Source organism: Natrix helvetica, assembly GCF_964273705.1.
Source record: "Natrix helvetica genome assembly, chromosome: 12".
Taxonomy (NCBI): domain Eukaryota; kingdom Metazoa; phylum Chordata; class Lepidosauria; order Squamata; family Natricidae; genus Natrix; species Natrix helvetica.
Genome location: NC_138556.1, coordinates 9,467,963 through 9,481,148, shown reverse-complemented (window position 1 = coordinate 9,481,148; position 13,186 = coordinate 9,467,963). Strand labels below are relative to the sequence as shown.

General features: G+C 42.3%; 1 protein-coding gene across 3 annotated transcripts in view; it reads right to left on the bottom strand.

The window, feature by feature from the left end:
• The window catches only part of AGBL1 (AGBL carboxypeptidase 1), a 384,955-nt gene that overhangs the window by 347,855 nt on the left and 23,914 nt on the right, over positions 1-13,186 (bottom strand). For 2 of the 3 annotated variants that reach the window (XM_081964808.1, XM_081964809.1), the window contains exons 3-5: positions 10,397-10,543; positions 8,046-8,177; positions 1,757-1,850 (exon numbers count right to left, since the gene is read on the bottom strand). In XM_081964808.1, coding sequence (XP_081820934.1) covers positions 1,757-1,850; positions 8,046-8,177; positions 10,397-10,543 — 373 coding nt within the window. Of the gene's footprint in view, positions 1-1,756; positions 1,851-8,045; positions 8,178-10,396; positions 10,544-13,186 lie in introns of those variants that run through there. The other variant, XM_081964810.1, reaches the window with a different exon arrangement.

The following is a 13,186-nucleotide window of genomic DNA, read 5'->3' as shown; positions in this document are numbered from 1 at the left end:
AGGTTGAGAATCACTGTCCTTGAGGCTTTCCAAGTAGTTGCAAATGCAAGATAGACTTCCTGGGTAGCAGTTGGGATCTGAGATCTCAACATCTTCCTCCATACTAGAGATAGCTAGTTGAACTGGATTTTGCCCATGTTACATTCTCTTAACCTTTTTCTGTTTGGGGGGAAAAGGGGCAATCAGAAAGATTTTTACAGCTTAACTTTTTACCTCCTCTCACCATCTCACCTCTCTCTCTTCATCAAGGGTCTCTTCAACTCTGGAACCACCCATTTGTTGCTCAAAAACTTACTCAACAGAAAAAAACACACAATGGTTTCAACTACATCTCCTGTAATTCAGATATGAATTGTATGCTTTATAAAATAAAGGTTTCATTTGATTTGTGGTTAAGATTAAGTAATACTATAAAGGTAAAGGTTCCCCTTGCACATATGTGCTAATCGTTCCCAACTCTAGGGGGTGGTGCTCATCTCCATTTCAAAGCCGAAGAGCCAGCGCTGTTCGAATGACCATCTCTGTGGTCATGTGGCCGGCATGACTAAATGCCGAAGGCACATAGAACGCTGTTACCTTCCCACCAAAGTTGGTTCCTATTTTTTCTACTTGCATTTTTACATGCTTTCAAACTGATAGGTTGGCAGAAGCTGGGAGAAGTAATGGGACTCATGCCATTACGCAGCGCTAGGGATTCAAACCACCGAACTGCTGACCTTGCTGATCAATAAGCTCAGTGTCTTAGGCACTGAGCCACCGTGTCCCTTAGTAATACTATGGACATTCACTTATTCTGTTGATTATAAGCATTAGGTATGTACCCCTTTTCTATCTTAAAGCTGGGGAGATCATTTCTTCTGCTCCAACACTGTCTTGGGTAACCATTCCAGCAACTCAGCAGCCCCAATTTGTTTGTCACCCTCCCTGTCTTTAAAAAAAAAACAACCTTGTTGCTTTTTATAATTCAGTTTCTAATTTAGCTATTCCGATTTTACAAGGGTTCTGCAGCGGTTCTTGGCAATTATGCCAAAATGAGATTCAGAAGAGACGTTTAAATAAATACTTAAGAGTATTTACATATAGCATTTAAACATATATTTATATAAAGAGACTTTTTAAAGAACTGCAAATGAATGCAGAAACAGAATTGAATTTATAGGCTAAAAGCAATTCGTATCTATTTTTCCATCCAGCAAAAAGGAGAAGCAAAATTAGGATAAATTCACGAGGCAACATCCATTCATTTCAACAGTTAAGTTACCCCCAAAAGTCCAGTATTTTGTATCATATCATTCAAAGGAAAGTTTGCAGCCAAGGGGTAGAGTTTATGCTTTGCATGCAGAAAATCACAGATTCAGTTCCTAGCACTTACAGGTACCGATATATGAGATGACATGAGAATTATCCTGCACAAACATCCAAAGGGGCTATCTATCCAGCAACTTGTAACTCAAAGCCACCAAGTAGATTTGGGACACTTATAAGTACAGACCAACATGTAACCCTCTTCCTATCAACTGTATAAGATGGTATTTAAATTATGATGTTCAGGATTCAAGAGAAAGAATAGAGAGCGTCAAGTTTTCCTTTTCTCTTGCATCTATTTAGAGTTTCATGCTTTGGCTTAATTTTATATTGAGATTAGAAATGAAAATATCATATTTATCCATCTTACTCCAATCATAGGCAAGCATAATGCTTTCTTCTCAATCTGATATGTCTAAAGGTGGTGTTTTTTATGAGTTTCTCAACTTACCTTGTTGTGATGGTGTGCTTCTTGGTATATGGTGTGATAACTTGGAAGAGCAGTTCCATTGCTCCATTAATGCCCAACATAGTTCCTACTGCAACTGCAATGAATGACAGAGAGGGGGGGGAAATATAGACTCAAAACATGGAATTTGGGAAATGATTTTTGGAGGCATGATAGAAAGAGATTGCCTGCAATTGCCTTCAAGGTTGTTGTTTTTTTAATTCTCTTCAAAATCTTCTCCAACAAGTCCCGTGACTTTATCACAAATGTAAAAAGCATCTTTGTTAGCTTAACATGCCTATTCATCTTATCCATTGCTCCATCCCACAAACCATAAATGAACTAAGAGACAGAGTTCGATTCTCTTTGAATCACAGGTTTATTCAGAACTAGATAAAGGTGAGTTATTCCATAAAGTGGAAGGACTCTAAACAATTTATTCAGCATGATTCTATCCTGTGTTGATTACACAGGCTGGAAAACATCTATTTGCATCAAAGTAGATAAAAAATAGAAGTTACTATAATGTCATTCCCTGCATTTAGAAGCATATTTAGAAAGAAACAAATTTAGCAAACCCATTGTCCCTATTTGTAGTTTCCTATTACCGTGTTTCCCCGAAAATAAGACAGGGTCTTATTTTCCTTTGACCACCGAAATAAGGCTTATTTTGGCCTTATTTTCGGGGAGATCTTATTATTTTTGAGGTGTTGGAGGCGGCGAGCATGGTCACTTCATGGCTGCTGCTTTGTTGCAATATTTTCAGGGGAGGGATTATTTACAGGGGAGGGATTATTTACAGGGGAGGGATTATTTTAGCACATGTGCTCAAAAGCCCGATTGGACTTATTATCTGGAGAGGTCTTATTTTTGGGAAAACAGGGTAGCTTCTCCTGAGATACCGACAGTTAATATTATAGATAATCCTCAATTTACAACAGATAATTTAGTGACTGTTCAGTTGCAACATCACTGAAAAAAGTGACTTATGGCCATTTTTCACATTTACGAGCATTGCAGCAACATGATCAAAATTCAGACAATTGGCAACTGACTCATTTTTATGATGGTTGCCATGTCCCAGGATGATGTCATCCCCTTTTGAGACCTTCTGGCAAGCAAAGACAATAGGGCAAAACAAATTCAATTAACAACCATGTTGCTAGCTTAATACTTGCGGTGATTCACTTAACAACTGGGCAAGAAAGGTCATAAAATGAGGAAAAACTCACTTAACAAATGTCTTGCTTAGCAATGTAAATTGTGGGCATATTGTGGACTACCTGCATTACAATTTATTTATTCTCTTTAATTCAGCCATTTCAATGCAACAATCTTGAACATTATACTCCTGATCAACAATAAGAAGGAGCATTATCCAAGACCAAGATCAGGGACTCAAATGGTGGTAACTATCACACTAGTTCTAGCCGTAGCGAAACAGGGTGGGCAACATTGACAGGTAAAGTATCAACTAACTCATGGGCTGTCAGAGATTTTAATGATACATTCAGCTCAATAGACAGAATTGTGGAGGGTCATAGAGCTGAAAGAGACCGTTTAGGCTGGAGCACTTGCTCAGCGAAGGAAGCAAATTAAAGCATTCTAGACAGATAGTTGTCTAATTTCCACTTGAAGAGATCCAATGAACGGGAACCTACCACTTCTTTGGATAATTGGTTCCACTCTTGAATTGCTCTGGCTGTCAAGATATTTTTTTTCCCTCCAGCATTCAATAGGCATGTCCTTCTAACTTGAATCTATTATTCTGTGTGTCATGCTCTTTGGAGCAAGGGGGAACACTTCTGTCTATGTCACATCCTTTCAGGTAGTTAAAGAATGTTGACAGAGCCTTTTCAATCATCTTTTCTTAAAATTAAATACACCTTAAATATATGTAAAGTCTCTAATGCTAGGAAAGGTGGAAGGAAAGATAAGAAGATGAAGACCAACGTCAGTAGAAGGACTGGTAAAAAGTTACACCAGAAAGTGCACACTAAAATAGGACCTTGGATTGCCACAAAAAAAAAAAAAACCTAAAACGTATAAGGTAAAGGTTCCCCTTGCACATATGTGGTAGTTGTTCCCAACTCTAGGGGACAGTGCTCGTCACCGTTTCAAAGCCAAAGAGCCAGCAATGTCCGAAGACATCTCCGTGGTCATGTGGTCAGCATGACTAAATGCCAAAGGAGCATGGAACGCTGTTACCTTCCCACCAAAGGTGGTCTCTGTTTTTCTAATTGCATTTTTTACATGCTTTCAAACTGTTCAGTTGGCAGAAGCTGGGACAAGTAACAGGAGCTCACTCCATTACGTGGTGCTAGGGATTCGAACTGCTGAACTGCCAAGCTTCTGATCGACAAGCTCAGCATCTTAGCCACTAACCCACCATATCCCTTAAAAACATATACATCTTTTAATTATTTAATACTAAAATATTTAAAGTGAATAGTACAAACCTTTTTTAAATGAATGCATTTATTGATTAAATATTTATTACTTGGCTGGCTTGCCTTCATAGATTATAATGCAGATACTCTGGCAATAATACTTTAATAATTTTAAAAATAATTTTAAGCTACATTAATATGTACAAAATGCTGACAAATACAAGTAATCAGGATCGCTTTTATTAATATAACTAAAAATGAACTTGTTTGCAAAATCAGAGCATTGGTGCTCTGAAATTTCATGCAGCCTGTGGATTGTGAGGCCCTAAATTGTAGCTTTTTTTTTTTAGTTTATGCTTAAACTCAATACTGATTAAGCAGCAAGAAGGATATGTTCAGTTACGGTGGCACTGTTGGAAGACCAGAAAGAATGGGTATTTGATATAATATTATGGAGAAAATACATGGTTTGTTAGAAGGCAAAAACAATGTGATAACAGTCAAATCAAAATACCCAATCTCTTTAATATCTCATTATAAGACTTGGGTTTAATCTCCTGATCGCATTTTTTGTCCTTCTTTGAACTTTCTTCAATTTATCTAAATCCTTCTTAAATTGTGTTGCCCAGATGAGCCTCGACCAAAGTAGACTAATGTGTAATTATACTTTAATTTGGAAAGGATATTTCTGATAATATAATGCAATTGTCGCTTCTCAATGCTAAAACAATTCTTTTTAGTTGTATTGCCCTTCTGTTTAAAAATGGGATGAAATTCAGAACTCTTCCTGGCCTGAAATGGTACGGTAGAACCTCTGGGAGCAAAGTCTTTGTTAATTTCCCATGTGGTGGCATGAATAGCATCTCTTCAACGTCTTCTTCCAAGTTGCTCCTGATTTTATTTTTTTCAAAAGGCAACTGGATAGCTCTTGTAGCTTGAATCACAGCCTCTGGATGGGGAGAATGGCTGGATCCTTGCCAACAGTAACTGTCACTCAATTCACCTTCTGTAAATGAAGGCAAGTGTAGGCTTCATCTTATTTTTAGAGGGAGCTGGGAGGATGACCAAAAGCACCGATAATAACAGCATCAACGACAGCTGTCTCTTCAGTGTTGGTAGAAAGGACAGTAAGATCTTGGCACGTTTCCTGAATAGCAGGATCGCTATCCATGCCGCACACGACATTTTCCTTGTCAATCTTCCCCACATTATTTTTTCACTCACCATTAAATCTGTAGTAACCATCACTGCCTGTACCTAAGTAACTAGCCCATCACAGAAGTCTCTCTGTTTCCAAATACTAGTTTCTCTTCCTTTGGCATGCAAAAGCTGACCCAAAACAAAAAGCAAGTCACAAGGAAAGACTGAATGTGCAAGTTTAGTTTAGTTTAGTTCATTGCCATTGCACATCGTACAATGAAATTAAATGCCATCTTCGGTGTACATTATAACTATAAAAATAAAAATACAAAGACACATCCTTCACATGCTATATAATTGAAACTGAAAACCTGATGTTGCATTAATATTGCACTACTATACCATAGAATTCAACATAGTTACTACCCTGGGATAGAAGCTGTTTTTCAGCCTATTTGTCTTTGCTTTTATTATCCTGTACCATCTGCCAGATGGTAATAGTTCCAAAAAAAAAAGAATGCCCAAGATGGATCTTTAAGAATGTTTTGAACTTTCTTAAGGCAGCGGGAGCTATAAAGTTCTCCCAAAGAGGGGAGAGGGCAACCAATGATCCTCTGGGCAATGACTAACCCTCTGGAGCACTGTCCTATCTGCCACTGTGCAGCTGGCAAACCATAGACAGGTGCAGTAAGTTTAAATACTCTCTATGGTGCAGCAGTAGAAGGTCACCAGCAGTTTTTCATTCAGTTGTTGTTTCCCGAGAAGTTTCAGGTAGTATAATCTCTGCTGGGGCCTTTTGACAAATGCTGCAATGTGAGCGCCCCAGGTCAGGTCCTCTTTTATGATAACACCCAGAAACTTAAAACTTGCTCCATTCGGTCTCATGGGGAATAAACACAGCTAAGTGAAGATGACTTTCAACTGTCTTCTCTGTTACACACACCCTTTCAAACACTGCTTATCTCAAAGAGAATGACAGGGAAGGTTGGCTGCCTGCCCAGGAAGGCCCAGAGTGAATGAAGACCATTGGGGTCTCGCATGCTCACACACAGGGAACTTACAGGGACAGCAGCCAGTAGCACTAAATCTTCAAGGGGAAGATCTGAAATGCTAAGCATGTCAAATTGGGCCATCACCGCTGCTGATACAGTTAGAAGTCTCCACAAGGGAAGTGACAAAGAGGTCAGGGAAGGTGAACCGAAATAAATAAATAAAACTGAGAGCAACTGGAAAAGACCAGGCACACTGTGGAATAGCCCGAGATCTTCTAGGAGAAGCAGATCATGTGTAGTGCAATAGTCCGGGCTGGCTGCAGAGAGAAACATCATGTGCCAGAACAACAGAGTTTGGAAGGGACCTTGGAAGTCTTCTAGTCCAACAACCTGCTCAAGCAGGAAATGATGTACCATGTCAGGTTAGTGTTTGTCCAATCTCTTCTTGAAAACATCCAGTGATGAATCACCTACAACTTCTGAAGGAAAACCATTCCACTGATTGTTCTCACCGTCAGGAAATTTTCCCTTCGTTCTAGGTTGGATCTCTCTTTAATAAGCTCCCATCTGTTACTTCTTCTCCTACCTTCAGGTGCGTTGGAAAATAGGTTGAGTCTCTCTTCTTTGTGGCAGCTCCTCATCACCCCATGTCTTCTCTTCATTAGACTAGACAGACACAGTTCCTGCTTTAACCTCCAGTCCCCTAATCTATCTATCTATCATCTATCTATCTATCTATCTATCTATCTATCTATCTATCTATCTATCTATCTATCTATCTATCTATCTATCTATATATATATATATATATAATATAATATATATATATGTGTGTGTGTGTGTGTTTGTGACTTCAGATGATCTGAAAGCCGGCCTGGCCTGTTAATTTTATCTAATTTTTAAAATGTTAGTGTTATATTAATTCGGTTTGTTTCTTGGATTGTTTCTAATTTTCTTTTAAGTTTTGTAATATGTGTTTTTTAATGCTGTATGCTGCCCTGAGTCCTTTGGGAGAAGGGCAGCTTATAAATCCAATAAAACAAACAACAAACAAACACTATCCCTTTATTAATGCAGCCAAGGGTTGCATTAAAAGGGACCTCAGTGGCTAAGACGCTGAGCTTGTTGATCAGAAGGTTGGCACTTCGGCTGTTCAAATCCCTAGCGCCGCATAATGGAGTGAGCTCCCGTTACTTGTCCCAGCTTCTGCCAACCTAGCAGTCCCAAAGCACGTAAAAATTGCAAGTAGGAAAATAGGAGCCACCTTTGGTGGGAAGGGAACAGCGTTCCGTGCACCTTCGGTGTTTAGTCATGCCAGCCACATGACCACGGAGACGTCTTCGGACAGCGCTGGTTCTTCAGCTTTGAAACAAAGATTAGCACTGCCCCCTAGAGTCAGGAATGACTAGCAGATATGTGTGAGGGGAACCTTTACCTAGGGTTGCATTGGCTTTGGGGGCAGCTGAGAAATAGATGAAGCAAGCAATGTCCAGGGATACTTCTGGAGTCCACCAAGTTCCCTATCCAATGCATTTAAAAAATAATAATAATCTAGAATGAATGATGGGGACAACATCAACCTTTTGCTGTTTGGACACTTTGGAACTTGATCTTGACCCCTATTTGGTTGGAGTGCCCATGATAAGTTTGCAGCATTCCCAACAATTCCAGAACCCCATGAAAACTGACTACTGAATTCTGATGACCAAAATATGCTTTCTGCTCAACTTTGAAGTGCGGCAACCAGAGTGAAAACCAACACATCCATACCATTGGACGCATAAATCTGCAGTGCCCAGAGACAGTGGGTGAGATTCTCGTGGTGGCTAAGGTTTTTTCGTGCCAAGCTGAGAGTTACATCAGTTGCCTCCAGGCGTTGCGCTTTTAGTCCGAACTTCTTATCTAGGAAAAAGGGGAAGAGGGAAAATAAATATTGACTAAGAGACCTTCTATTGATAAGAAAAACAAGATAATAGTTGTTCTTGGTTATAGGGAAGGGAAACTCGTTCACTGAGCTCGTCCACCTTCACATCTTTATTCGTCTTTTTTACAGCTCCACTTGGAGTTTTTGTGTGCTTCGGTTCTCCTCCTGACTTCAGGGAAGCCAATTTGTGCAGATTATAATTTCAGAGCAAAATGCTTCCTGCCAACGTATCCAAGCTCATGCGGTTTTTTATTCCAGTTTTCAAAATAAAAATTAAAAAAAATCCAACTTGTTATACACACTAAAGATAGCCACCTTCTTGCTACCTCATCTTTTAAAGGACCCAGCATGGGAGTGAGTTTGAAAGCCAGCCTGAGATTTCAACCCCATACATGTTTATTTAGGAATAAATATCACTGAATTCCGTAAAGCTTAGTTTGGAATAGGGATGAGTTAAGAGGCCAGTTTTCCTAATCAGGGACAAACAGTGGGAATGTAACTGCATGTTGTGGCCAGCCAGCAGCCAGCAGAGCTGGTGGCAGACTCAGACAGTGAAGAGGTTGGGAAGGAACGTGGGCCAGTCCTGGAGTCTGGGGAAGGCTCTGATGAGGGCTCTGCGTTGGAGGCAGAGATGGGACCAGAGCTATATGCCAGTTATCAGCTGCTTTCAGAGTCAGACATCAGTGAGGCAGACGAACAGCTGGAGCTTGTTCCCAGTGTGCGCATGCACAGAGTTGCCAGACAAAGGGAACAGCTAAAGAACAAGGGTCGACTTTGGAGTGAGGCCACAGGTGGATAATGAACAGCCTCTCCCATAGGGAATAAAAGAGGAGGGAAAGGGGAGGGGAGTTTGCAGGAGACAATTAGTTCATTCCTGCATTCTTGCCAAGTATTGCGGTGTCTGAAAGATAGCAGCGACACTCCAAGCCTGATAAAGGCCAGTAATTGTGAACTATCTGTGGGCTGAGACTTCGCTGGAGAAGAATTCACTGTAAATTAAATAAAAGGGGTTTATCGGGAGGAGGACTCGGCTTTGTGCTGCCGGGAAGCCTTGGCCAGAACACTGCAAGATTTTTCCATTAGTCTCAACCAATTCTGCACACTATTTATTTTATTTATTAAATTTCCATGCTGTCCATTTCCCCTACAAGGTGACTCTTACAAATGAACAAAACAGGTGAAAAATAATTAAAAGATTAAAATGAGCCAACATTAAAAATATTATTAAAAACTGTACTAAAACCATGCCTACAAAAACCAAGAAATGGATGGGACAGAAATGAGATCTTCTACCCCAACAGTCACCTTCAGCTGTGGATGCCCCCCTCAAGGCCCCAGGCCAACAGGAAAAGCCAGGTTTTGATACCCTTCCCAAATGCCAAAAGGGAAGGGGCAGCTTTCACTTCTGCTGGAAGAATGTTCCATGGGATGGGGCCACAACCGAAAAGGCTCTTCTATGCTTATAAAACTTCTGAGAGTTGCTGAAAAAGGCTGCTAAGGATTACGAGGATACATGAATGCATCTCTTTAAAAAAAGGAAATCAACATTTTAAAACAAAACCTGAATCAAGCTCCCAAAGAAGTGAGCTGGGGTATTTCCCTTTATCATTTCCTGGACGATCTTGTTTCCCTGATGTTGTTGTCACGAGTGGCGAAGAGGGAATGACAGAAATATATGCTTTTAAATTGATGGACACTAGGTTCCAGCTTTCTTTCACGAAAGAGGCAATTCCATTCAAAACATCACAGTGGGTGAGCCTCTTTCTGGGTAATATACTACATAAGGACTGTATGAAACCCTGCGATTATCATTCAAAGGCTCAGTAAGTAATTTTGTCACTTTGTTTTGTCTATAATTTGGAGACCACCTGCTTCAGTTGGAGACTGTGCATCCAGTAAGAGTTGGGAAGGAGGTTTATTGGATAAACCTCCATGGGAATGAAAGAATCCAGCCTTTTCAAAGATAGCTGCCCTCTTGTGACTCAGTTAACCCCCCCCCCCCCCCCCAATATCCAGAGTATTTCATCCTTGTTGAGCCACGAAGACTCAATGGGAAAGCATTTATGGACTTATCTATCTCTGTTGGATGGCACAGTTGGGTATGCTTGCAATTTAGACGATGATGATTAATGTTATCGTTGCTTGATGAAAGCTACTCTGAACCATTTGGAATTGAACAGCTGTCGTCAATAATTACCTTTACAGCCAATTCTGACCAGCAAACGCAAGAGAGGTAACAAGATGTCATAGTCTGGTACTGAAGTCCGTGCTGCGTTCACCAATGCCTGCAAAAGGGCTTCACTGCCCCCTTTGCTAATAGTGTACTGGACCCTCCTGTTTGTCCCTGGGGGAAAGGAAAAGACAGTCATAAAGATACTGTTCCAGATACTCAATGTGTTGATTCTAAGGAGTTCAGGTTTACTTTGCACACTGGTATGTGGGACTTTTTTTTTTCCACACCCAGTGGAATGTACTATCTGGTAAGAACGGTATTCAGCGTAAGAATTGTCTAACCTTCTTATCCTCCAAATGACTTTGACTTTGCTTTCCAAGCTACCACATTGGGTTAGCGCTCATTACCTGGGAATTCTAGAAACCCAAGAACTCCTGACATAGCAGGATGGGCAGAGCTGACAGATTCCAAAGGAGAAGGTACAGTGATGCTCAGAAACCTTTTTTTTTTCTTCTTTTTTCTGGTACCTTCAAGTCAGCTTTTGACTCCTAGTGTCCCTGCTGTGTTCTTGGCTTTTAGAAGTGGTTTGCCATCGCCTCTTTCCTAGGGGCAGAAGTGGGCTGCTGTGGGTTCGTAGGGGTTCAGGAGAGAAACTAACTAAGTTTGGAGAACCCACAAATCCCACTTCTGACTGGCCCCGCCCCGCCCACCCCGCCCTGCACCTCCCAGGAATCCCCATGCGGCCCATTTTGGATGCTGGTAAGTGCAGGGCATGCACGGGGGCTCGGGGAGGACAAAAAACAGGCCTACCAGAAATTCAAGAAGGCCAGAAACGGGGCCATTTCCGGCCTCCAGAGGGCCTCTGGAGTGCGGGGAGGCTGTTTTCGCCCTCCTAGGGGCTCAAGAAAAGCATCCGGAGCCTGGGGAGAGCAAAAGTGCCCTCCCTGCCATGGTTCAGGAGGCCGACTAGGCCACACCCACCATTGACATGCCCACCCAGCAACTGGGCAGAGAACCCCTTGCTAAAATTTTAGACGCCCACCCCTGCCTAGGGGTAAGAAAAAATGACTAGCATAAGGTCGGCCAGTTGGCTTTATGCCTAAAATGGGTGGGGTGCAGGCAGACTAAAACCAATGGACTTGCTGGTACTAGCCAGGTGCCTTTAACCACTACACCAAACAGCTTAAAAGCTTAGATAATTCTAAAAGCCAAAGAAGACAATCCAACTGAATATTCTGCCCATTTAGAGAAAGGATTTTTTTTCAGGACATTTAGGATTGGGCATTGTGATCAGGGTGGAAAAAGTAACTGGGTAAATAACTCCATTTGCACAATTTTCCTTCGTGCTCTAAACTGCACTAGGCACCCTCGACAATTCTTTTCCAGCAGCTGCTTTTCTATTACAAAGCAACCATCTAATTCAGATGTTCCCCTGCATCCATTTTAATTTGTGGATTAGGCAAAATTTACAGAGGATAAAATTTCCTGATGGCCATCAAATATGGTACTTAAAATAAAAACCCATAATCTTCTTCTGAAAATAGTTGACAGATGATAGGTAGGTAGGTAGGTAGGTAGATGATAGAAATTAAATAGGATGAAAAGGCATGTCTGTCTGACTGTCTATTTATCTATCTATCTAATCTACCTATCATCTATGTCTATCTGTATCTATCTGTATATCTATCTATCTATCTATCTATCTATCTATCTATCTATCTATCTATCTATCTAATCTATCATGTCTGTCTGTCTGTCTGTCTGTCTGTCTATCTATCTATCTATCTATCAATTAATTCAGGGCCCCACACACGAAGGTGGCCACACACTGGACCTTGTTTTTGTATCTGAGCAGTGGACGAGTGATCTGGGTATAGGGGACTTAGTTGTTACACCCCTGTCATGGTCAGATCACTCATGTCTCCGGCTGGACTTCCCTGGCGCTACCCCCCACCGCGAGGAGGCGGGACCAGACGGTCCAAGCTGGTACCGCCCCAAGCACCTGATGGAGCCGGATAGGTTCCAGACGGAGCTTGGGCCATTACCTGTAGCCCTGACCCGCGCTTGGTCGGAGGACCTAGCGGCCGCCTGGAATAGGGCGGCGGCTGGGGCCTTGGACCGGGTTGCGCCTTTGCGACCTCTCCTGCGGCAGCGACCCACCCGGGCTCCTTGGTATACCGAGGGGCTGAGGGTGATGAAGCGCCATAGGAGACGTCTAGAGAGCAGGTGGAGGTCCTCACGCTCCGAATCTGATCGAACACACGTAAGAGCCTATTTACGGACCTACCTTGTGGCATTAAGGGCGGCCAAACGTAGATATTGCGCCGCTCTTATTGCGTCCGCGGATAACCGCCCTGCCGCCCTGTTTAGGGTGACCCGCTCCCTCTTATCACAGAGGACGCAGGGGGCGCCCTTGCAGGGCAGAGCAGAGGAGTTTGGGGAATATCTGCAGGACAAAGTCGCTCAGATCCAGAGCGGATGGGCCCCCCTCAGTGGACCGGACGGACTGCCAACAGTGAGTCTTGTGAGTCCACTCTGGGAGGAGTTTGATTCTGTTGCCCCCGAGGATTTGGACAGGTTGCGTGGACGGCTGTGACCCACCACATGTTTAATGGACCCGTGTCCCTCCTGGTTGGTACTGGCATCTTGGGAGGTGACCCGAGGCTGGCTTCTGGGCCTGGTGAATGCCTCATTGGGTGAGGGATCCTTACCAACCGCCTTGAAGGAGGCGGTGGTGAGGCCCTTACTTAAGAGGCCTTCACTTGACCCAACGGAGCTAGCTAATTATCGTCCAGTCTCCAACCTTCCCTTTCT